This window comes from Molossus molossus, unplaced genomic scaffold, assembly GCF_014108415.1.
Source record: "Molossus molossus isolate mMolMol1 unplaced genomic scaffold, mMolMol1.p scaffold_m16_p_14, whole genome shotgun sequence".
NCBI lineage: Eukaryota > Metazoa > Chordata > Mammalia > Chiroptera > Molossidae > Molossus > Molossus molossus.
This window is the reverse complement of record NW_023425349.1, coordinates 35,068,232-35,093,256: the sequence shown is the minus strand read 5'-3', so window position 1 is coordinate 35,093,256 and position 25,025 is coordinate 35,068,232. Positions and strand designations below refer to the sequence as shown.

Sequence of the window (25,025 nt, the reverse complement as noted above, 5' to 3'; positions counted from 1 at the left end):
AATTCATCCACCTCATTTCTCCCTGTTCATCCTTCATACTCCAAATCCATCACTCCTCTGCTGCAGGCTGCGTAAAATTTACGGTACTAATTATGTTGTCAGGTCTCTTTGTAAATACAGTCCATAAAGGCCACTGTGCTCGAGGGTGGTAGTGCAAGGGCATTCCTGTTGTTAGTTTAATTACTGGTTAGTTATTTAGGTTCTCAAATGTTTGCCTCATTTTCCCTAAATCAAATTAAATATCCTGCTTGATGTATTCTGTCTCCAAGGCTTTGCTCTTACTTCCCACACTGCTTAAATATGAATTCTAATTGGATAAGAGTGCTTGGAAAAGCCCAGCTGCCTGGGGGGCTGAGCCCAGCCTGGCACCATGGCTTCTGGGCCATGCTGGAGGTTTGGAACCCTCTAGCACTGATGCCCTTTCTTGGGGCAGCCTTGGGTGGTTCCCTGCCTTTGGAGACTGTGAAAATCCTGATCCAAGGGCCATTTCTGTTCCTGGAGTCCAAGGTGGCAGGGCTTAGGTGTAAGAAACTGAGGGAGGATTTCATTATTGTCATCAGAAGTGCTGAGGATCATTGCATCCATCCCCCTGGCTTCTAGAGGGACTGCTTCCAAACGATCCCAGGAAAAGGTGCTTCTATGGGGGCATCTCCTTCTGATTCCTAAAGGTAGGGTTTGGGTCAGCCTTCCCCGATTGCCTACAACATTAGTGTCCTATTGCTGCTATAACAAATGACCACAAACATATTGGCTTAAAACAACACAAATTTATTATCTTACAGTTCTCGAGGTCAGAGGTCTCAAATAGATTTTACTGAATAAGAATCAGGGATTGGCAGGGATTCATTCCTTTTGGAGGCTCTAGCGGGGGTGGGGAACGTCCAGCCGGTGAACTGTCTAAGGCCTACGAAATCCATACAAGCTAACATCACATGCCTCACCAAATTAGCCTGACCAACTATAGCAGGCTAATTTTTGAGCTGATAATTTGTATGGCCCGTGAATGATGTTATAAATATCCAAACAGGCCTTGGCAGAAAAAGGTTCCCCACCCCTGCAAGGGAACATCTATTTCCTTGCCTTTTCCCGCTTCCAGATGCTGCCCACATTCCATGGCTTGTGGCTCCCTTCCAGATAGAAATTGTATCATTCTGACATTTGCTTCTGTTGTTACATCTCCTTCTCTGACTCTTTTCTCCTTCTTTCCCTTATAAGAACTCCTGTGATTACATTGGGTCCACCCAGATAATCCGGGATAATCTTCCCATCTCAAGGTCTTTAACTTAATCACATCTGTAAAAATCTCTTTTGCTGTGCAAAGTAACATGTTTATGGGTTCTAGGGATTAGGACATGGCTATCTTTGGGGAAGGGGGCATTATTCAGCCTACCACACATCCCTTCTTGTGCCTCTTATATGACTTAATAAAGGGAGTCATAAAACAGCTGCAGCCCTGAACTGGAGTCATTTGGGATGCCACAGTAAGAGAGGAGGGACCTGCTGTCCGAGGCTGGCTCAGTATCCTTGTCTTTGCAGCTTATCATCTACTTCCCTGTGCCCACTGACCTGGCTTTAGCCTGATGTTCCAACATGTCCTCTGCCTATCTTGCCCTCCCTGAATCCTGAGCAGGAGACCAGGCTTCTCCTGACAGCTAGAACTCTTCTAGAGTGACCCCCACCCCCCCACAATCTATAGCTGTTACTTGCAGGGCAAGGATAGAGCTGGAGGGCTGAGGCCCCCACTGGTGATTACCAGTTCAAGAAGACATTCATCTATGATCCTCACTGGGCACGACTCTATGCCTGAGCCCTAGCAGAGGGAACTAAGGGCAGCGAGAGGTCTATGGTGGGATTAAGCTATCACTCCCTAAGACCATGACTTTCTGAGAACTGCCAGCTCAGGCTCTAGGAGATGGTTGATTCTCCTCCTCCAAATCTTGTGGATCACTGAAGAGCAAGTCAGAGAGGCCTTAGAAATGATCCAGCAAAACAGAGTTAGCAAGAGGCAACCCTCCCACTGGAGAAAGCAAGCCTACTGGGCCACACCAGGCCATGCTTACTCCATCCTTTGGTGAAAGACTAAGTGAAAGACCTGCTCATCTATAATAATGAGATACATGCAGAGGAGCTCCTCAAGGAGGGGCACTTAGCAGGGAGAAGCTCACTTATCCCAGAGCAGAAGTATTTTCTTTCCTGACCACTGTGTGTGGGAGAGGGTCCTCTTTTCAGCCAAAGGCTGCCTTACTTAGTATGGGGCCTCCAAGATGAAGGGTGGCTCTAGCCTTCCACCTCTCCAGCTCTGGCTCTTCTGAGTTTGGAAAGAGCCCTGGGCTGGTGGCAAGAGAGCTGGACTTGAGGGCTTGGGACTGGATTCTGTTCAGAGACTGGATTGTCAGGATGGGCACCAAGTGTACAGAGAATGAAAGAAAGAGTGGGAAGCCTTCTCTTGACATGAGGTGGACAGGAAGCAGGAACTCTGCCAAGTGGTCCATGGTGGATCAACAAAAGCTGTGCCCAGGCCAGAAGGATAGCACAGTGGCCTGTGGAAGCCTGACTGGCTGGCTTGGGACTTCTCAATTCTTGGAACATGCCTAGAGCTGGGGCTCAGGCTGCAACAGGGAATTATGGGCCAGAGAGTATGGGAATGTGCCCAGAGGTGGCTAATTCCATGTTAGTCCAAACCAAACCCCTGTCCTTGGCTAGGGGGCTGGGAGGCACATATGTATCATGGAAGCATCTAAGGACAGTGACCTGTCCCTGGCCCAGGCATCTGAACCCTCTCTAAGGATACTGCTCCTTCCCAAGCCCACACACATTCTTTATGTTCCAATATTTTGAGCCTGCATACCCCTTTCCTATACCCCAGGCAGAGTAGAGAATGATGGTCAGTCCCTCAGATAAGCCTGGTCAGCTTTACTGGTTGTTGGATCCTCCCATGAACCCTGAGAAAGGGTAGGCCAAGGGTTATGATCCCATTTCACAGACAGAGAAGATGAAGTCCTCTGGCAGTGGCAGAACAGGGCAGGGCTTGTCCATCCAGTGGGGAAGGGGCCCAGGGGCTTCCTGGAAGGGCAACTAGATCCTCCAACCACAGAGGCCCATCTTCCTCGGTGCAGATGACTTCATGAAGCAGAGCCGAGGCATGTTGCTACTCTACAGCATGAAGAACCCCAGCTTCCCTGAATACACCTTCAGCAGCGAGAGCGGCATCATGTGTCTCGACATGCATGTGGACCACCCCTACCTGGTGGTGGTAGGCTACTATGATGGCAATGTGGCCATTTACAACCTCAAGAAGCTCCAATCCCAGCCCGCCTTCCGCAGCTCAGCCAAGTCTGGCAAGCACACAGACCCTGTATGGCAGGTCAGCCTTGGACCAGGAGGGGAAACTTGGGTATGGATGACTAGCATGTGGGCCTGGGAGCCACTGAAGAAGGGACTTTGGAGAGGAGAGGGCCATAGGCAAGGGGATGGGAATGACAGAGGCCAAGGGGATGAGAAGCGGCAGAGAAGAGCTGAAGGCGAGAATCAGAAGGTAAGAGGGTCTACAGTAAGAGCTCAGTCTGCTACCCCAGAGCTCGCATCAAAAGGACTCATCTGTCTGCTAAGGTTCTCTTAAGTGTGATGATTAGTGACCCAGAGCCTGTGGCTAGAAACCCCCAGGGCCTGATAGGCCTCTGCTGAGTAGGTCAAGGGTTCCAGTTCCCTGTCTATGGGTTTCTTCAATTCCCCACAAGGCTCTCCTATGGCATCTGAGCTAGATTTGGGGGAACTCCCAGAGAGGGGTGGGTGCTGCCCATTGTCTGCCCTCTGAGTGGGACTATAAGGCCTGGTAGGCAAGGTCTGACCCTGAGGCTTCTCTGTAACACCCCTCTTTTCCAGACACTTGGACATCGGGTGTAGATTTTACCCTGTCTCCCATCTTTTTACACTGGGAGTGGGTTTCATTTCATGGTTTCACTCTCAATTGCTCTGACATTGTTCCAAAGGTCCACTTTCTTCTGAGGCTCTGTACCCTGACCTTATGGGAGAATCTAAGGACAGTTTTTTTTGCCTCAAGTCACTCAAGGTCTCTGGGCTCATCAGGTAGTGCTGGGACTACCATCTTCCTTTGCCCCCTGTCCTGACAGTCTGCAGTCAGGCGGTACACCCCTGCCTCTTCTGGCCCTGAGCTCCCTGAGTCATGTGGACGCCTGCCTCAGGTTCTGGTTCCCAGCTCACAGACAGGCCTGAGCAGAGGGAAGAATACCAGGCACAGGGGACATGGTGCTCTTTCAGCTTCATCCTCCACCCAGAGCTGGGGCAGAGGGAGGGAAGTGCCCCACCCACTAACCACTCTCCCCACCACTCTCCACCAAAGCAGGAGCCAGAACTTGCAACCTTGGAGTTCTCTCTACTGAAAAAACACACCTCCCAGTTCGTTGCCTCCATCCAGAGATATCTGCAGGGATTTTAAAGCCCAGGGAGAAGAGAAAAGAGCCGCTCTGTCAGGCCTGAACTAGTATCAGCCCTGCCCCTGCTCTCAGATAGTCCAAGGCTAAGCGTGGGGTATCTCTGGTTGGCCTGACCACCCTCCTAAAGCCCACTTGAGGCAAGAGGCTAAGCTTAGCCAACCACTTTGCTCCCACTCTGCTATGCTCTTCAAATCAAATAGTAGGTTGGGGAAAGAAATGGGGCATGTAGAAGCCACATTATCCCTCTCACTGGGCAGGTGCCAGGGAGACTGGAAGTCATCTGGAGAGGGGTGGCCTTCTGCTCTCCCACCATCCTGTCAGTAAAACAGGGTTGCTGCCTTTGCAAAACCAAAGATTCAGAGTTCTTGGCTGGAATCATGGGTTGGGACATGGGAAGGGCCTGCCTATCTCTCACTGTTCCCTTCTTTCCCTCATTTCCCGACCTCCTCCTCCTCATTCATCCATTTGGTAACTCCTCCCTGTTAGCTCCTCCGGGAGCCAAAGATGCTTAAGGGCTTGGTCTCTGGAGTTCCTGGTGAGGAGATAACCATAGCCACAGGCTGAGCATGGCAGGGCAGTATGCTATGGGCTACAGAGGGCTCATGGGGGCACTGAGGAGGGGCACTCAGATTGTCTGGGATGGGGAGCAGGGCCAATAGGGCCAGGGAGCCTTTCTAGAGGAAGTAACACCTGAGCTGAATTGTGAGGAATGAGAAATATTGGTTAGATGAAGAAGGATACAAAGAGGTCACAGGTGCAATGACACAGGGGCATCAAGCAGAGTGGCCTGCTGGGAAACAGCACATCGTTTGGAGCAGAGTGTGAGAGACAGGGAGAGGGAGCAAGGCCTAAGAAAAGCACAAGCACCCAGTCATGAGTGTGCTTCTCTAGCAAGTAAGAAGCTTGGACTTTGTAGGTCGGTGGTTTCAAATGAGGTGTTCTTATGGAAGCCCAATATGTTAAAAAGATGAAAGTGGAGCTGCACTGGTAGGATCAGAGTCCCCATTACCACCTCCCTGTCCCCTGAAGTACTTTCCCCAGGATCCTAGGATTTACCCCAGCATAGTTTGAAAACCACTGCCCAGCCATTAGAAGGTTTGGGGCAGAGGAGTAACATAGCTATGTTTGTGTCTTGGAGTTTTCCTCTGGCTGCAGCATGAGAAATCTTGAAGCCTGAGCTAAGGCCAAGGCAGTGAGAGAGAAATGAGAAGATAGGGTCCACAGCTGCTGAAGCAGTAACACTAATAGAAGGAAACAACTGATTTTTTTTTCTTTATTGATTTTAGAGAGAGAGGAAGGGAGAGGGAAAGAGAGATAGAAACATCGATGAGAGAGAACATCAATTGGCTGCCTCCTTCACACCCCCCACTGGGGATCGGGCCCATAACCTGGGCATGTGCCCTGATCAGGAATTGAACTGGTGACCTCTTGGTGCATGGGTAGATGCTCAACCTCTGAGCCACACTGGCGGGGTGGAAACATATGGAAAAGGGAAGAACTGATGCTGCTGCCTGGGGCTCTGATTTGAGGTGCCCAGGAATTTGGTTTGGGGTGCCCAGTAGGATATATGCAGAAGTGGGAAATGCAACAGAGGAACAGGTTTAGCCAGAAGTTAATGTAAGATGCAAGAGGAGATGTCCTACAGCCAGTTGACCGTGTGAGCCTGGAACTTAAAGGAGAGACAGGCTGGTGAATGAGATATAAGAAACATCAGAGTCTAGATCTTTCTCAAAGGGACTGTGTGTCAGGGAGACTAAGGAGGTTATTTTGGATTTCAAATGCCAGACTGCGGCAGATGAACTTTATTCTGTTGGCAGCAGGGAGCCATGGAAGGTTTTGGAACCGGGGAGAAAGCTGTCTGTTCAAAAAGAACTAGGTTCCTGTCTCATGACACAGGCTACTTCCCCAGGGAGCCTGCCCGAGTAACCCAGCCCCATTCATGGCCCACTGTGAAGCCTCAACCAGCAAGGGTTTGCTGGCTCTGTGTGTGTGTGTGTGTTCTGTACAACACTGGGGAAGGTGGCAAGAAAAATAAATGAGCACAAACTGGGGTCAAGCAGGTTTGCCCTAATTAGATAAGGCAGAGGAGAAGGAAACTGTTAAGCAGCCTCCATCTCCTCCCCACCACCTGCTTCCTGGGCATTCATTCATTCTCTTAACCCCACTTACCACCTGCACCCCCACACACTTTATTCCTACCCTCCTACCTCTACCCCAGGAGCATGTGAGTGACTTGCACACACTTACACACATACACACTCACTTGTAAATGCACACACCACCCCGCATTGGGCATCAGGCTGCTAAGTGGGGTGTGAAATACAATTTCCATGCATGCTGGCGGCTGCTCATTAAACACTTCCTTTTGCAGCTCCCTAGCGCCTCTTACAGCCTGGCCTTTGACATTCCCACCCCTTTCCCTCTTTAAAGGGACTACCTTTTCACTGAAGGGGAAGTGGTCTCTGCATCTGGGCCAGCTCTGACTTGTGTCTCACAGGTTCTGTGGTGTTCCAGGCACCCCAGTGAAAGCGCAAAAGAGCAGCTGCCCTTCTGCAGCTCTGATCTGCCAGGCCTGGGTAGTGGTTGGGGAAGGGCAACCCCTTTTTTCTTCCCCGCCAGCACCCCTCAACAGTCATGGTGACAGCTGTGGTTACAAGCAGTGGCCCTGGGCTCCTGCCCTCCCTCACTGGGCCTCTGCCTGTGACAAGGGAAGGGACCGTGGTCCCAGCGTGTGAGGTCTGGAGGGAGCAGGAGGATGGAAAGCTCTAGGCACCCAGCCCCTCCCCAGCCCTTCGGGACATGGCTTAGCCCAGCCTCCACATCTGGCAACAGAAACTTGAGCCTCAAGCATGTCATCTTCATAAGACAACAGCTCTGTCTCCAAAACACTTTCCCATATGTTTGCTTCTGGCCCTGAGAAGATGGGTGGGGCAGGATTATTAACCCCAATTTGCAGATGGAGAAATGCAGCTCAAATCTGAGATTTGAGAGGAAGATTCTGGAAGCAGGAGCTAGTAGTGAAGTGAAGGTGAGAACAGAGGAAAGACTGCCTAGAGAAAGGCAAGCCTGGGAGAGGATATCGGGGAGGAGGCAAGCAGGGAAAAACCAGCTGCAGAACATTTGCACCCCAATTCCTAGGATGATAGTGATAACGAGGACATCAGCTAATATTTATTGAACACTTAATTTATGCTGTGTTCTGACCTAAGGGCCTCACATTTATTATCTCTTTTTTTTTTTTTTTTCCTTATAACAAACCTGTGTTGTTCGGTTCCTGTTTTATAACTGAGGAAACTGGTTGATGGACCCTGTCCTTTCTAGGCCTTGTCTATGTGAGGAGGTTGAACCCAACCCAGGGAGTAATCGGGCACCTCCACTGACAAGCCAGTGGTTTAGGGCAGTGCCCTGACTTGGCCCTGTTGCCCCAGGAGAGTCAAGGGTAAAGGGATAAGAGACAGAAATGGATAGAAGGAGGAAGGGTGGGCCAATCATGGGACTCTGGGAAATGGGCTTCCAGAACTTGCTTCTGAACCTCAGATGGGTTCTTGAGGAAGCCCTGCTCAGCTCACAAGCCTAACACATGCAGAGTCCCAAAGCTCACAGTTTGGGATGTTTCAGGTCAAGTGGCAGAAGGATGACATGGACAACAACCTTAACTTCTTCTCTGTGTCATCTGATGGCAGGATCGTGTCTTGGACGCTCGTGAAGGTGCCTGTTTCCTAGAAAGGGTCTTCAGGGATGGATGGGGGGTGGGGGAAGCTGAATGGAAAAGGTACCCCCCAACCCTGCTGATCCAGCCCAGTCTGTGTACCCTCCCCATCCCCTCTGTGACTGCAGAGCGAACTGGTTCACTCGGATATCATCAAGCTGAAGGTGGAGGGCAGCACCACAGAAGGTCTAGAGGGGCTACAGCTACACACAGTGGGTAGGAACCTCAGCTCACTCACATCCAGGCCCAGCCACAGCACTCGGCCCGTGAGGGTCAGTGATCATAGCCTTCTCCAGTACTGAGTACTGTGCTGAAGCCAGGACTGGAGGTAATGGCAAAGCCTGGCCCGGTCTGCCCAGGCCTTGGCTGTTTGCAAACATTCCCTGGTTATGCAGGTCCCATCCCGGTTTGCAGACCTTGTTCCTGTTTATGCAGATCAGGTGCTGTTATGCAGATCCGACCCTGTTTATGCAGATCAGGTCCCTGTTTACCCAGATTCTGTCTCTGTTTACTCAATCCCCACCCTGTTTATGCAGACTATATCCCTGTTTGCACAGAAGACAACGTCCTTGTTTGCAGACCCTGTCCCTGTTTACCCTGACCCTGACCCTGTTAAACTCAATCCCTGCCTTGTTTACCCAGGCCCCATTCCTGTCTGCAGAAGCTCTGGCCGTTTGCAGAGTCCCAACTGCCTGGGATCAGCAGCAGGCCAGAGCACTGGTTCCTGTTTGCTTGACTGACCACAGCCCTCACAGGGGCAGGGCCCAGGCTGTCCTGGGGGATGTGCTGTGGAGGGGAGGTGCTGGGAGCCTCCAGCCCAGGCCCCAGCTAAGGTTGCTCTCTTTTCTCCCAAGGCTGTGGCACTGCTTTTGACTTCCACAGAGAGATCGACTACATGTTCCTAGTGGGCACAGAGGAGGGAAAAATTTACAAGGTGAGGCAGTCTGGCCCCTGCGCCAGCTTCTTACAGGGTTGCTTAAACCTAAGTATCCCGGGAGCTTAACGTTCGCAACAGATCCTATTCTGACACATCTTAGTACTACTCATCAGATCTAGAAGGCTTCTGGAGGGAAGAAAATGTCTTTCTTGAGCTAACTGGGTGGCAAAAAGAGGGGCTGACTGCAGGAAAGGGGAGGAAGAATCTAGAGGGTGAATTGAGTCCAGCCCAGCCCTCCCTCAGAGCCCTCCCTCCCTTCCTGGGAGTGGAGGGGGTAGAGGTGGGGGTGGGAGTTGGAACATTCTGGGAAGATTTCCTAGTGGAGATCCGAACTTGAGCTGAGCTTTGAAGGCCAAGTAACAAGAAAAATTATCTCTGAATATCGGGTGCATCCCAGCTGGCAGGATGGAACTTCATGGCCAGTTTCTGCAAGGTCTGTGTTAGGTGAACATCCTTTGAACCTCTCCATCCATCCAGAAATAGCTCTACTGCAAGCTTTTCTTAGGCTTAGAGACACAGAATGTTAATTACAGGCAGCCTCCCAGGAGCCCCCTGAGGCCCAGCTAGAGCTGGTCTGAATGCAAAAGAGATCCCCACCCCCTTTCCACTCCTCCCATTGGTGGCCTAGGAGGGAATGAGACTTAGTCACACTGTCTCCAGGAGAGAGGGCACAGAGGCTTGCTGGTCAGAGCAAGAAACCAAATGGGAAGTCATAAAATTGGGATTTGCTCCTTTCTCTGTAGCTGCTCGTACCTGGGCAAGGCCAGAGGTTTATCATTTTTGCAAGGATTCTGTATCTGGGCTGCAGATGGACCCAGGGCTCTGTCTGTCTGTCCACAGGCCTTGGCCTGGACACAGGCTAGGCCACACCTCACCCAGGACCCCCAGTCCACTCTGTCTTGGCTCAGGGAGAAAAGGCCTTTTCTGCCTGGCCTGTAATCCTCCGGGAAGACTACAACATATTCCCACAGCTTCTAGGAAGGCTTCCCTGCTCACCCCAGCCCCCAGGTGTCTAAGCTCCTCCTTTCTCTCTGATGTGTTGTGGGTGAGAAGAGCTGAGAGAAGCTTGGCCCCGGCTTCTCTGTGACGTGATGCGGGATAAGGACAGAAGAGGAGTCTCAGGTTCTGATCCTCCAGGGTCTCCAAGGAAGTGGTGGCTGCTGACTTCTCTTTCGTTCCTGACTCCTGATCCCTTACTCAACCCACAGTGCTCTAAATCCTACTCCAGCCAATTCCTGGATACCTATGATGCCCACAACATGGCAGTGGATGCTGTGTCCTGGAATCCATACCACGCCAAGGTCTTCATGTCCTGCAGTTCCGACTGGACAGTGAAGATCTGGGACCACACCATCAAGTGAGGGACCTGGCCCTGGCCCTGTCTTTCCCAGGCCCCACCCTGGGTTGGGACCTCTGTGCCCTAGCACTGTGAACCTTCTGTGTCATGAATTTTAAACCCCTCCACCACTGCAGGACCCCAATGTTCATCTATGATCTAAATTCAGCTGTGGGTGATGTGGCCTGGGCACCATACTCTTCTACTGTGTTTGCTGCAGTCACTACCAATGGGAAGGTGAGTGTCCTCTTTGCAACCCTGCTGAGCCGATTACTGGAGATAGGATGAGTATCCCAGGGTCTACCTCCTAGAGAGCATACCCTGTGCCCAGGCCAGGATGGGGAAGACAGGACACAAGGACTGTCTGTGTATTTTCAAGGGCCAAGCTACCCAGGGCCCTGTCAGAAGAGGAATTGTTCATCCCATGAGGTCTCAAGGAGAGAATGGGGCTGTTCATTTGAAGGAGAGAGCATGGGGGATGCCATGAAGAGCCGTTATCTTCTCTGAGGCCCCTGGGGTGGGAGATACAGAGTACAAGTACCAGCTTGACATAAGGAAAAACTTATGAGTCAAAGCTGATCTGTGATTGAATTAGTGTCTACAAGGTAGTGAAGTCCCCACCCTGGAAATGTGCAAGTTGAATCTGAGAAGGGGAGATGGGAATTCAACACTAACTGATAAAAGCTCAGCAAAAAGTATTTTGTAAGAAAATTCTGAGATGCAAACCCATTTTCCTTGTGGACTTTGATATAAACTGAGAGGCTTATGGTTTGAATGCAGTGATTAAGGCATCCCATTAAAGTCAGTCAGTCATCTATTTGCTGAACAGATGTTTATGAAGGGCCAACTCTGATGTCCAGCTCCAGGCCAGGGCCTGATGATTCAGGTTCCTGCTCTCATGAAACTTATATTCTAGGGAAGGGAAAGAGACAAAAAGCAACAACAACAAAATTCCCCTAGTGCTAAGTGCTAGGCAGAAATTAAAAGAGGATAATGTTCATAGCAGCATTATTCCTGATGGTCAAAATGTGGAAAGAATCCAAATGTCCATCAACTGATGAATGGATAAACAAAATGTATATCCAACAGGATTATTATTCAGCAATAGCAAGGAATAAAGTACTGATAACATGCTATAACATGGATGAACCGTGAACGCCTTCTTAGTATGAGAATCCAGTCACAAAGCACCACACCTTACATGATTCTATTTATATTTGTCTAAATAAGCAAATCTATAGAGACAGGAAGTAGATTTGTGGTTGTCTAGGGCTAGGGTGGTGGTGGTGGGAGAAAATAGGGAATGACTACTAATGGGTTCAAGGTTCTTTTTGGAGTGATGAATATGTTCTAAAAGTGGTTGTGGCGATGATTGCATAACCAAATATACTAATAACCAAGAATTCTATACTTTAAATAGTTGAATTATATCTCAATAAAGCTGTTCTATTTTAGAAAGGGAGTGATGTAAAAGAAAAGGACTGAGTGGTCTCTCAGATAGAGTGGTCAGGGAAAGCTTCTTCCGAGAGGTGCTTAGAAAGCACCTCTTTCTAGCTTAGAAAGAGCTAGCCACGTGAAGATGGGGAGGGGGCGGTATCCACACATGGGAACATCCAGTGCAGCTGCCCGGAGGTGAAAGTGAGTTTGATGAGTGTAAGGAATAGGCGGGCAAGTGTGGCCGGGGTCTAGTGAACAAAGGGGAGAGAATGTGAGATGAGAGTGGAGAATCTAGAGTAAGGAATCTGGGTTTTATGTATAATGCTGAGGGAGACTACTGGAGGATTTTAGATTTTTTATAAAGCTAAGCCTGGCAGCTGCATGGAGGATGGATTGTAGTAGAAGAGCAAGAGTGGAAGCAGGAAGTCCAGTTAGAACACCGCCACAGCTGTCCAGGCAAAAGTTGCTAATGGTTTGGACTTAGGGCATGGTAAAAATTAGAGCAGACATTTGTTGAGTACTTATATGACAAACACTATCTGAATACCTTACTTATATTAACTGGTAGGAACCCTGACCCTGCTACTTACTAGCAAGTTAGCCTTAAGAGCTTCTGTCTCCTTATTTATAAAATGGAGATGACAGAACCTACCTTATAGAGTGGCTGTGAAGATTATAATTAGATGATACAACCATGTACCATGCTTGCCCAGAGTCTAGTACATAGTAAGTGTTCAATAAGTGGTAGCTGCTATTATTGTTAATTCTTATAGACTTAAATTTTCTACTAAACGTTTTATAAGCAGACACAAATCCCCTCTACAGCATCCAGCTCCAGTGCGCTAGGCTTCTATCCTCTTTCCCCAGAGAGCCCAGGGTGGTTCCTCTGAAGCCTCATTAGCCTCAAGTGTACTGACACCCACCTCTCTACAGACCCATGTGTTTGACTTAGCCATCAACAAGTACGAAGCTATCTGCAACCAGCCCGTAGTGGCCAAAAAGAAGAACAAGATCACCCACGTGCAGTTCAATCCCATCCACCCCATCATCATTGTGGGCGATGACCGTGGGCATGTCACCTGCCTCAAACTCTCACCCAACTTGCGCAAGATGCCAAAGGTATGCTTGGAGAGTTTAGGCTACCAAAAGAAACAGTCTCCAGGGTGGTGGGGGATGGGAGAAATGGGAGAAGCAAGGGGGTAAACCCCAGATTTGTGGTTTGAGAGACCCAGGGTAAGGGTGATGTCATATCCCAAAAGAGGCGCATAGGAGAAGCAGGTTTGTGAGGAGACAATGAGATCAGATTAGACATGCTGAATCTGAGTTTCCTGTGGGGGCCCCCAGGTGAAGATATCCGGTGAGTAGGAGACCATATAGATCTGAAGTCTGGGGGAAACACGTGAGCACCACTGGTTTATTTGGTCACCCAGGCAGGGTGCTTGGGGCTTAGTCTGCTTCATTGGCTGAGCTTACTTACACAGGGCTTCAGCTCCAGCGGTCCCTGTGCTGGGAACTGTGGGACCACACAGGGAAGAAGGAAATGAGCCATGAGGAGGATAACTAGGTCAGCAGCCAGGCAGTCCTCTTTTTGAGCTCTGGTTCTTTTCTGAGATCTCTAATGATCTGGAGACCCTACCCAGAGCCCTCGGGCTCAAAGCCATGATCTCAAAGTCTAGATCTCAGAGTCCAGATTCAGACTTAAGAACCCAGACCTTAGAATCCAGAGCTCAAGGGCCCAACTTAAAAACCAGAGCCCAGGAGCTCAGAGTCCAGTCCTGCACACTTGGTTGCTAAGCAAGGAAATGGAACTTGCTTTCTGCCAAATTCCAGGCAAGGATCAGAGCTGGGCCAGGGCTGGGCCAAGTTGCCCTGATGAGCAGAATCCGTAGTTGCAATTTGAGGCATTTACTGCAATTTAAGGCAAGGGCAGGGGCCTGTCTTTTTCAACAACTGACACTTGCCCCTCTGCACCCCTACTAAGCCAGGGGCCACTGCACCATCCCTCTGGTGCTGGCCTGGTCTATTCCCTTCCATGGCAGGGAGGCAAGGGCTGGAAGTTCGGCTGGGCCTATAATTGTAGCCAGCTGGGGGAGGGGGCTGGACTTGGCTATAAATACTCAGAAGGCTGCTAAGCGCCTGCAGCTGTGGCCCAGAGGCTGTGGTGGGCTGGGGCTGGGGTGGTCGGGTGTGGTCTTAAGTTCTTTGCTGGAGCCCAGCTAGTTGGCCTCAAGGAGGGGGAAGGAGGCAGCACAATTAGTGAAACAGATAAAATCTGCTCTTAATTTAGTAAGGAGAGAGACCCAGGCTTGAGCTGGCAGAGCTGGACTGCCCTGTGGGAGAGATGATGGTCATTTCTTAGGGCAGAAATACAGCCCTCATGAGGTGAGGGTGGTAGAACTGGGTGGGACCTGCCCTGCCCACTCTGACCCAGGGAGGCAAGGATCTCTCACAGTCAGTTTCAACTCCTCTCAGAGCAAGGGTCAGTCATGCCTGGGAGAGCTGGACTCTGTGTATCTGGTGACCTATGTCTCTGAGGACCCGAGAACATGGGTACTTTGGGATTAGAGAACCTCAGCAGGTGACAGTTAAGAGCTGATACTTGGGTGGATTGGAGGTTCCTGTAAAATTGCCATCTGATCCTATCAGCAGCCAAATGATTGGTGGAAACAGAAGTCCCCTGGTTATCTCTCCTCTGCGGGCTGCAGCCCCCCTGCCCTTCCCAAGCAGGATTGGCCACATAGGTCCAACTCCTGGCCCAGGGAGTTTCCCGTGGGAAGTTTGTCAAAGGTCAAGGACTATCTTACCCTAACTACTGCATATATAGGTGGGAAATTGAAGCTTAGAAAGGCAAGGGATTTGCCCAAAGTCATATAGAGGGTTAACGACAAAGCTGGAACTAAAAGCCAGGTCTCCTACCTCCCAGGGGATGGAATGGGGCCAAGAAGAGAACATGAACTTAATTTGGGAATGTGGGAAGGAGAGAAAAAGACATCTTTGTTCTCTGATTCTAGAGTACAGAGGTAAATGTAGTAGTAGTGGCAAAGGAACTGGCCCACAAGCAGAGGGGAGACAGATTTGGTAGCAGGTGCAAGGGTCACACCAGGGAGGAACTCAGAGCTCTGAATGGTATCAGCAGCCAGGATGGGGCCAGGAAGGGGGCTGCTGGTCTTGTACTCTCTCCCATCTCACAGCCCAGGCCAGATCCAGGCTGAGCTCTCAGCAGGCAAGGCTGGGGCAGGTGCTACTGAACACAGGTGGCTGAGAGGGCAGGGGCTTGGAGCAGAGGGAAGGCAGGAAATGGCAGCTGCCCAAGCCTAGCCCACACCCCACTGTCTGGACAGAAGGGAGGATAGGACTGGTGCTCATCTGCCAAGGAGCTCTCAAGGCCTGTGAGTGACACACAGCTCAGTGTCCCAAGTTTCTTTTACTTAGAATCCAGCTTACCAGCTAAAACATTAGTGCTCTGTAGGAGGGGAAGGTCATAAACTCAGGATCTGCTTCTCTGAGGAACTGTCCCAGCCAAGGACATCTAGAATCACATGGGATATCCCAACTGCCCTCCTGGGTCTCCTGACACCCTGGGTATGTCTGACACAGCAGGCTTGGCTCCAAATAGCACCCCACTCCCAACCTGACCTAAAAATATTGGTTTAGAGTGCTAGGAGAGGGCACTTGTGTTTTTTTCACACCCATCTCCTTCTAAAATACACATACCTCTTAGCTCCATCTTAGAACTCAGCCAGGGACCTGCCTATGGGAAGGGTGGTCCCACCATTCAGTGATTCCACCTCTCCCCAGGGCTACAGCTCCCCTAGCTTGAAAGGCTTGTTCCTCTGAGGGTTGGTGGGTGAATACCCTCCCCGACTCCTCCTGGCATCAAGACCCTATGTCCATATGAGGTTCAGAGCCAGATCTGGACGCTTCCTGCAAACCTCAGCTGGGCCCTTGTGTCACCTATCCTGAGTTGGGGAAGGATCAGGTAGGGGTGGGGGAGGCAGGGATCTAGAATCTAACCGGGCAGGGGAGGGGCAGGGAACAGCTGGGGCGGGGCAGGCTGGGCAGAGGAGGTATTGCTGAAACCCAGAGAGAAGTGGCCCATCCATCCCTATGTACTTCCCTTCTCCCCAGGAAAAAAAAGGGCAGGAGGTGCAGAAGGGTCCAGCTGTGGAGATCGCAAAATTGGACAAACTGCTGAACCTGGTGAGGGAAGTAAAACCCAAGATTTAAGGACCTGGCCTCAGTCCCTTTCTTATTTTTTGAATCTAGTACTGTGGCCCCTGATCCTAGTAATAAGCCCAGCCTTAGCATCTAATGTGTGACCCCACCCTTGATCAGGTCCCAGCATCTGCCCTTAACATCCTGCTTTAGCCCTGGTCCCAGGACCTCACCCCAGGACTCAGCCCTCAATCACCATTACCCATTCCTACTTTATACAAATAAATCTTGTGTCTGGAAGCCCACCCCCCACAATTAATTTTGCTATTTCAGGGCCCTCAGGAAGAGGAGAAAATCTCAGGGTAGAGCCATAGTTCCATTTATTATCCAGCAAACAGTGGGAGGACCAGAGGAGGGGCCCAGCCTGGACACCCTCCCATTATTGCCAAGGATTCCAGTTTGCTTCCCCAACTGAGAGGACCTAGAAGCACTAGGCCTAGGGAGAGGGTGGACCCAGCCCCTGGCCCTTGGGATGGAGCAGAGTCCAGATGGCCCAGGCCCTAGCACCAACTCATAAACCCTCACCCTGGGCCTGTTTACCCAGGGCCACCAGAGCCCCTCTTGGAGCGAGGCTGGCTAAACTCTGGGCTGCTAGGTCCAGCTCCAGACAGGACTCTGAGTTCTGGACCCCAGGCTGGCTGGACCCTGGGATCCTTATTCCAGGCTCTGGGTGAGGTGGACTTAGGTCCCAGACTCCAGGCTAGGCCAGGGGCCTTCAGGGCTGCAGAAGGTAGCTGCCTTCATGGCTGGGTTTCTGGGGAGGGGGTGCCTTCTCAGGACAGGGGCCAGGGCTGGAGTTGGGGCTGGATTCAGAGAGCGAGTCGATGTCGGCAGAGCGAGAGTGGCAGGCCCAGCAGAGAATGACCCAGAGCAGCAGCAGCAAGAAGCCTACCAGGCCATTGCAGACAATGGCGATGAGGGCGCCCTGGGAGATGGCTGCCCCCATGACAGGCAGCACCTTCAGACCAGCACAGACAGCAGGGCCAACAGTGGGGCTGCCTCAATGGCAAGTCCCATGCCGAGGCGGAACTCTGGTATAGCTGGTCTTCTGTCCTGTCCACACATTCAATGATTCCTGGGCAGTAGAGATATCCACCTGCAGTCCTGAGCCTGTGGGGGGTACAGAGTAAAGGAAAGAGTGGTGAGAAGGAACAGGGTGAGGCCTAGGAGAGGAGGAGAGAAAGGAGCTACATCTCTGGCTCCCTGGCAGAGGACTGGGACCCAGCAGGCCCAAATACTCTACAGAGCCAACAACACCCCATGCTCAGGCCTGGCTCTGGGCACCTGGAGGGGTGTGTAGACACAGTGGGGAAGCTGGAGCAGGCAATCTATATCTCATCCTTCTTAGACTAGGTGGGCATACTCTGGCTCTGCCCACCCAGCTTTCAGCCCTCTAAAGCACTCTGTGAGTGGGTAGCACCCAGGTAGCCCAAAGCCTTGGAGGATTGGGATTGTGACCAGCTTCAGCATGGCCTGGCTGCCTCCCCACTCTCCAGACTCCAGTCATCCAGCCCAAGACCTCCGGAGGCACCAGCTCACACAGAGGGAACTTTGTGGAGGCCCTGGCGGGCATGTGTGAGTCTGTGTACCTAGGTGTGACCTCTGTGTAACTAGGTGGGACTGTCTCCAGGTCAGGTGTGTGTCTGTGTGTTTCTCGATGCCCTTACCTGGATGTGTGCCTTTGCATCTGTACACCCATCTCTATATTTGTGTGTCTCTCCGTGTGTCTCCATCTCTAAGCTTCTGTTGTATGTCTCATTTCTCTCCCAGTCTGTCTCTTTGTGTATCTCTGTATCAGTCTCTGTCTTTCTCCCTGCCTGTGTCTATGGGTCTCTAGTGTCTCTTCCTCTTTTTTCATGGCTGTATGTCCCTCTGTCCCCCTAAACGTGTCTTTCCTTCTTTCTCCGTGGGGTCTGTCTCTGTGGTTCTGTGCGTCTCTTTTGTGTCTGTCTTTTTGTCTGTCTCTCTCTCTCGGCTGTGTCTGTGTCTCTGTGTCGGTCTTTTTACCTCTGTCTCTGGGTTTCAGCCCCCGTGTCTGTGGGAGAAGGGCCCCCCTACCTGAGTTGAGCCCGGTGCACGCCCGCCAGAGGGTCCAGGGTAGCGAGATGCTGAGCGCCGACTGAGGCTCGAAAGCCTGCGGGCGGGGGGCGCGGGAGGCGGACTGGGGCGGTGTCCCCTCCCCCGACCCTTCCCCTCGGCCGCGCAGCCTCCGCCGGCCGCTCCCGCCGCGGCGCGACCGGGGCGGCCTCTGCCGCTGGCGGTCTGCGGTGAGCGGGTACCTCCTCCCCCTGGGGCGGCGCCTCCTCCGCGGCCGCGGCCGCTCGCTCGCTTGCTTGCTCGGCGGCGCTCGGGCGGCGGCGGCAGTGGCGGCGGTCCGGACACGTGGTTCGACTGGGCTCGGCTGTGTTCGGCTGAGCTCGGCCCGGCTCGGCCGACCGCAAAAACAACGAAGAGCCCCGCCTCCTGGAAGGCCGGCGGCCGGCGGCCTGTGGGGGGTGGAACCATCCCCACGCCGCTACCGCCGTTCAATTGGCTGACTGTTCCAGACTCACGTGCCATTGGTCGTGAGCTGGGGTGGGGACTGGCCCGCCCCTTGGGCAGGCGGGGCGAGGCGGGGCGGGGCGGGGCGGGGCGGGGCGGGTGGAGGGCAGAAGGGGCTATTTATTGGTCTTCATCCTTTTCCAAGGGGAGGGAGGTGGAGGCAGTGAGGCTCACCTACTTGCCGGATTTCTTGCACCTTCTGCAACTGGAAGAGCTGAACACCTAACATCTGAGAAAGGCCAAAGCTTCTGTGCCCCCGTATCCGAGGAGACCACCCCTCCACACTTGGTAGAGGTCTCTGCATCCCCACACCTGGGAAGAGACAACCTCCTCATATTGAAAACTCCCTATACTCCCTCACGTCAACTCCCACCTAGGTTGGAATCTGCTTCCCCACTCCAGAGGGTCTGTAGTTGGCTCTACATTCCCTGGGCCCAGGAAGTGTGAGCACCTCTGCCAATACAAGTTCTTTGGACACATTTGCTGAGTTCCCACCCAGTATCAGTTAAGGTTTGTGTTTTGTGTTTTTGTTTTTTAGTATCCTCACCTAAGGATATCATTCCATTTATTTTTAGATTGAGTGGGAGGAAGGGAGGGAGGGAGAGAGAGAGAGAGAGAGAGAGAGAGGAACATCGACTGGTTGCCTCCTGCACACACACACACACACACACACACACACACACACCCCCGACCGGGGCTGGGACTCAACCGCAACTGAGGTGCATGCCCTTGACCAGAATCAAACCCGCGACTCTTTGGTCTGCAGGCTGATGCTCTAACGGCTGAACCAAACTGGCCAGGGTGAGATTTGTGCTTTGAGCTGCTGTGACGGACCCTGGGAAAGACAGGAATGGGGTACCTAGAGGGATGGCTCAGCCCTGGCTGGAACAGGCATGACTCCATCCTTGGAAGCTCCCCTAAGGGGAAGATCCGCTTAGGCAGGAACCATCAGGCAGGCCTTCTGACCGACCGTACCTCATATTCCGAAGCGTTCTGAACTGGATCCTCTTCTCACCCCCATTCTACATATTCTCCATGGACAAACACATCCCTGAAGCTGTACTATGAAGATAGTGCTCCCAAATCCAGCCTTAACTTATCTCTGGAATTCTAAACTCAGATCCAAGTGCCTACCAGAATCAGGGTGGCATTGATTCCTAATTCTGCCACTTACCTAACTTTGTGACTTTGGGCAAGTTATTAACCCTTTTTCTAAAAACAAAATTAGAGAGGAAGGGGGAGAGAGAGAGATAAAACATCAAATTCTTATTCCGCTTATTTATGCATTCACTGGTTGCTTCTTTATGTGCCCTAATGGGGGATCAAACCTGCAGCCTTGGTGTATTAGGAAGATGCTCTAACCAACTGAGCTACCTGGCCAGAGTTATTAACTGCTTTTAGCCTCAGCTTCCTCATCTGTAAAATGGCTATAGTAATAGCTACCTCTCCAGGTTGTAATTCACTAATTCACTTACACCAGACCAACCACATTACAGTAAATGCAGACTGACAACGCCAAGGACTACATGGCTAAAGGATCCCTTCCCCCAATGCCATGGAATTCACATGAAATTCCTATAAATCCAAATGCTATCTTGAAAATGAGAAAGAAAATGGTAAAATAATCTGAAAGATGGAGTCATCCAAACCTACTGAATTACTTAGAGACTGTCCCCCCCAAAATTCCTGGACCCTACTGAGTTCACCAGAGTGAATTGATTATAGTTCCCCTGCCCTTTTTTTTACCCAGCAGGGTGAGGGGAATGTGAGCAAGATCAAATTGATTCTAGGAAACAGAGGGGACTTATATCATTGCACATCTGAGTGTAATGTGAGTGAATTTGCAACCCAGCTGCATGAGCTCAGATTTTATCCTGAAAACAGTGGGGAGCCACTGAAGAATTTTGAGCAGAGGGGTAATGTGATCATATCCAGAAATCAGAAGGATGATTTGAGCTGCTGGGTGGAAAGAGGAATTGACAGTATTTGAGAGTGAAGGCAAGGAGTAATGACAGGGACTGAAATGATGTAGGGGAGTAGGAGTGGAAAGAACAGGAGAGTATTGAGGACATTTGGGAGTCACAATTGGTAGGACTCAGGCACTTAGACCTATAGGATATGGGGGTAAGAGAAAGGGAAAATCTGGGATAACTCCCAGATTGATGACTAGGGGTACTGTGATGCCATTTATTGAGATAGGGAACACATGAGAAGGGGTGAGCTTTAGCAGGGGGCTGTGGCAGGGAAGATGAGTTCAGTTTTGGATACGATGCATTTGAGGTATCGATTGGACACCCACGTTGAGATGTCTGTAATAGATAGTTGGATAAACAGGTCTGAGGTTCAGGAGAGAGGTCCAGGCGGAATTTAACATTTTGTGAGTTAATAGCAAAGGGTAGCAGTCAAATCAGAAAAGTGATGAGCTCACCCAGGAAAAGTAAGAACTGGTTTAAGCAAAAAAAGATACATTTGTAATCAGATAACTTAAACCTAAAGACAGGGATGTCTCAGGAACAACTGGAACTAATAGACTCAAAGGCCATTAGGTTTTGTCTCCACCTGTCATCTTTATTATTTCCTGTCTGTCTCCATTTCCCTCCCCTGCCTCCACCCCAGCCTCTGTCATCCCTACCCCCAGACTGGCTTCCAATGCTCTTCTGGTCCACATGATGAAAATCTTGACTTCAGACAATCCCCAACCTTAACTTCTTATTGTTGAGGTATCCAACCAGACACTGGCTCTTTCTTGATTGCAGTTTGCAAATTCCTCAGAAAGTACTCTGATTGGCTCCGCTTAATTAGATACTTAACTTGGGACCAATCAACTGTGGTCAAGGAATAAATGAAGATCAAATGTGGCCCACAAGATAACCCCATGGACACTGGGATGGGGTGGGGTTCCTAGGGGAAGAGAGATCCTGAAAAAGCAGAATGGCAAGTGTTCACTGTAGTTCACCCTTTGCCCAACACATATTGTTTTCCTATATATATGATTCCAAAAATGCCTTCACCTACATAATCCAACTATCCCACATACATATGCCAGTAAATTCACCTCCTCTCCAAAGGAGGGCAGCTCAGTGACACATCCAGCTATTGCTTCTGGTGGTTATCTCATAGGGCCACTATTCTTCAAATATAGGTTCTCTGGATAATGTCCCTTTGTGCTATAGTTATAGTCAGGTCTCTACAAGGTGTAAAAATGGCTTCCAATAATCCTATTACCTTTGTTTAAAGCACATTTGAACTACCTTTAAACCTCCTACCTAAAAAAAATCCAAACCTCCTAATATTTAGAGATAGAAGAAATAGATAATAAAATGGAGTAAAAAGAAAGCATTGTACAGTGGTCACTAATCCCAAGCATCATCTATATTCTTTTGGCCACAAATAACAATGAAAATGAAGGGACTAGGAAATCTCGTGTCATCTGTTGACAAACTTTTTTTTTCTTTATTGATTTTTTTAGAGAGAGAGGAAGGGAGAGGGAGAGAGAGATGGAAACATCGATGAGAGAGAACATCAATTGGCTGCCTCCCACATGCCCCCCACTGGGGATTGGGCCCACAACCTGGGCATGTGCCCTGACCAGGAACCGAACTGACGACCTCAACCACTTGTGCATGGGTCGCTGCTCAACCACTGAGTCACACCGGCTGGGCTATTGACATACTTCTTTAGCTACGGGGTTCCTGATTGGCTGCCCCAAGGTCTTGCCTACAGGGATGAGATCCCTTATCCAGTATTCTGAGAGTGCCATTGTAGAGGATTTCTCTGTGGGGCACTGTACTGATTAATGTACTGCACTTCCTGCTGGTGTCTGAGGGATTGTTCTGGGATTGAGCAGATATAGATCTCTGCATTTATGAGGATTGGGTGTGGTTTTATTTTTCCTCCCAGATGATATAGTTCTTTTAAAACCATAATCAGCTGTCTGTCCGTTTCATCTGGGAGAGAATTCCTTTTGCTAATAACATATGTCATTGACTCTAAAGCACTTTTTTTTTTTTTTCTAGTTTAAATAACTCTGAAATCAGAATATGTCTTTCAATTAAGGGCATGTAATAGTTTTTTAGCCTGTTTTTTTTGTAGTAGTTCATAAAATAACTTGCCTCTTATAATTCATGGAACATGAGATTTATTAAATATAGTAATTTTATTAGTCAGAGTGCTTTTTCACAAATAATAGAATCCACTCTGCATAGTTGAAGCATAAAAGAGATTTGTTAAAAGATATTATTTAGCTGAGAATTGTTAGGAGGGCTTGAGGCTAAGTTTCTAGGAACAACACCCAAACCATACCACACAACCTGATGAGGAAACCACACCACTGCCATTCCAAATACTAAGCACCAAGAGTTCAATTTGACTGCCAACTTTACAAGCTCTATGACACTTCTGTGGTAGGAACTCAATATTGCAACCACTGGGAAACCACTGCTATTACCACTACCACACCCAACAGCTGGACACTTGTGGTACTACCAGCAAGAGCAGAAATCAAAGCCCTATGTCCAACCTGCTTCTTTCCTATAACAGTCCGGATTAGATAGGTAACACAGCAGTAACAAACCTTACTGGCTTAAAATAACAAAGATGGGTATTTCTTGCTCATGCTATTATTTCCAGCAGAATGAAAGGAAGAAGAGTCGTCTTGCTCACTGTGGTCACTCAGGGATCTAGGCTGTTGGAGACTCCATCTTATGATGATGCCATCTTCTTGCTATGAAGATGAAAGGGATGAGCCAACATCTTGTTGGGTACCTGGATTTAAGCTGTAAAGTTGGGAATCATCAGAAACTGGGTTTATTATTAGGTGGACTGGAGAAGCATAAAAAGCTTATCTGGAGAGGAAAAAAGGAGAGAGAGGAGGCAGGGTGGGGACAACAAATGGCTTTCCGGGGGGGGGGGGAGAAACATTGATGTGAGAGAGAGAGAGAAACATTGATGTGAGAGAGTAACATCGATTGGTTGCCTGCCATACGCACCTCGACCGGGAATCAAACCCACAACTTGGGTATGTGCCCTGACCAGGAATCAAACCCATGACCTTTCAGTGCATGGGAGGACACTCCAACCAACTGACCACACTGGCCAGGGCTGAGGAAGCTTGAGTTTTTAAATGACAATTTTCCAATAAGAAAACTAAAAGGTGAAGGACATCCATGAATACAACATATGTCTACTACCATAATCAATACTAGAATTTTGTAGAACCATGCTCTCTTATTCTCCAGGTTTGCCAAGAAGACTCAGGGCCTGCTCAAACTCTTGAAGGAGTGATTTCTCTTTTTTAGCACTATGTCTAGGGTCTCTTTCAGTCTCTCTGACTATGCCTTCTGGCTTCATAGGGAATCATTAGCTGGAGTGACAAGGCTGGAAGCTTTTCTTCAACCTGCCCTGGAATGATGCCCTTGCCTCACTCGCATTCCACTCAACTCACTTTACAATGGGAAGCATCATCACATTTGCCTGACAGGGACATCTAACTGGGTGGTCTGTAAATAGTTAGGGGACAACAGAGTAAATATTTAAGTTGGATAAGGAAATGTGTTTCAGTCTTGACCTCAGACTGCTAGGTGCCTTGCTCAATTGCAGAAGCTGAGTTTATTGGCTGTTCTCTAATGTTGATGGCCTGGTTAGGAAGCTGACAGGGCCTAGCAATCAGGATGGAGATACACTGGAAGAGTCAGAGGAACTGGAAAGCCATTTGTTATCCCCACCCTGCCTCTTCTCTCTCTTTTTTTCCTCTCCAGATATGCTTCCTATGCTTCTCCAGTCCACCTAATAATAAACCCAGTTTCTGACGATTCTCAACTTTACAGCTTAAATCCAGGTACCCAACAAGATGTTGGCTCATCTCTTTCAGTTCTAGTTCCAGCTTCTCCTTTTCAGTTCCAGTTCCAAAATTCCTAAGGACTTGCTTTCATCAGCCTGACTTTGGTCAGATGCCATTCCCTACACCAGGGAGGGTTATAAGATGGTTGTTCCCATGATAATCATGTGAATGAAAAGTAGTTCCCATCAGAAGGGAGGGCAATTCAAACAAAACATAAAGTAGTCTACCATACTAACCTTTATGGATGCAGGGGGAAGATAAATCTGCAAGGTAAATTAAGAAAGGAGCTGTCAGAGGTAGAAGGAAAACCAGGAAGGAACATAGTTTCAGGGAAGCCAAGAAAGGACAGAGGTTCAAGGAGGGAAGGGTCAGCAATCCAAAATGTCAAAGAGAAGTCCAGTAGTCTATGTGAAAGGGACCAGTGGACTTAAGAACAAGGAGCTTGTTGATTATCTTGGCAAGAAATAGTTCTAGCCCTGGCCGGTTTGGCTCAGCGGTTAGAGCATCGGCCTGCAGTCCATAGAGACCCAGGTTCGGTTCCCGCTAAGGGCATGTAC

General features: G+C 49.9%; 2 protein-coding genes across 2 annotated transcripts in view; one reads left to right on the top strand and one right to left on the bottom strand.

Annotated features, from left to right (window-relative positions):
- Positions 1-16,333, top strand: part of DNAI1 (dynein axonemal intermediate chain 1) — a 62,662-nt gene extending 46,329 nt beyond the window's left edge. The window contains exons 13-20 of the mRNA XM_036261372.1: positions 3,117-3,364; positions 8,073-8,162; positions 8,292-8,379; positions 9,018-9,097; positions 10,309-10,457; positions 10,574-10,673; positions 12,807-12,992; positions 16,002-16,333. Coding sequence (XP_036117265.1) covers positions 3,117-3,364; positions 8,073-8,162; positions 8,292-8,379; positions 9,018-9,097; positions 10,309-10,457; positions 10,574-10,673; positions 12,807-12,992; positions 16,002-16,100 — 1,040 coding nt within the window. The 3' untranslated portion in view covers positions 16,101-16,333. The remainder of the gene's footprint in view (positions 1-3,116; positions 3,365-8,072; positions 8,163-8,291; positions 8,380-9,017; positions 9,098-10,308; positions 10,458-10,573; positions 10,674-12,806; positions 12,993-16,001) is intronic.
- Positions 16,334-16,391: 58 nt separating this feature from the next.
- ENHO (energy homeostasis associated) lies at positions 16,392-18,352 on the bottom strand. The gene is made up of 2 exons (XM_036261642.1): positions 18,147-18,352; positions 16,392-17,198 (listed from the first exon to the last, which is right to left on the bottom strand). The coding sequence occupies exon 2, from the start codon at positions 17,032-17,034 to the stop codon at positions 16,804-16,806; it is 231 nt and encodes a 76-aa protein (XP_036117535.1). The 5' UTR covers positions 17,035-17,198; positions 18,147-18,352; the 3' UTR covers positions 16,392-16,803.
- Positions 18,353-25,025: the final 6,673 nt, after the last annotated feature.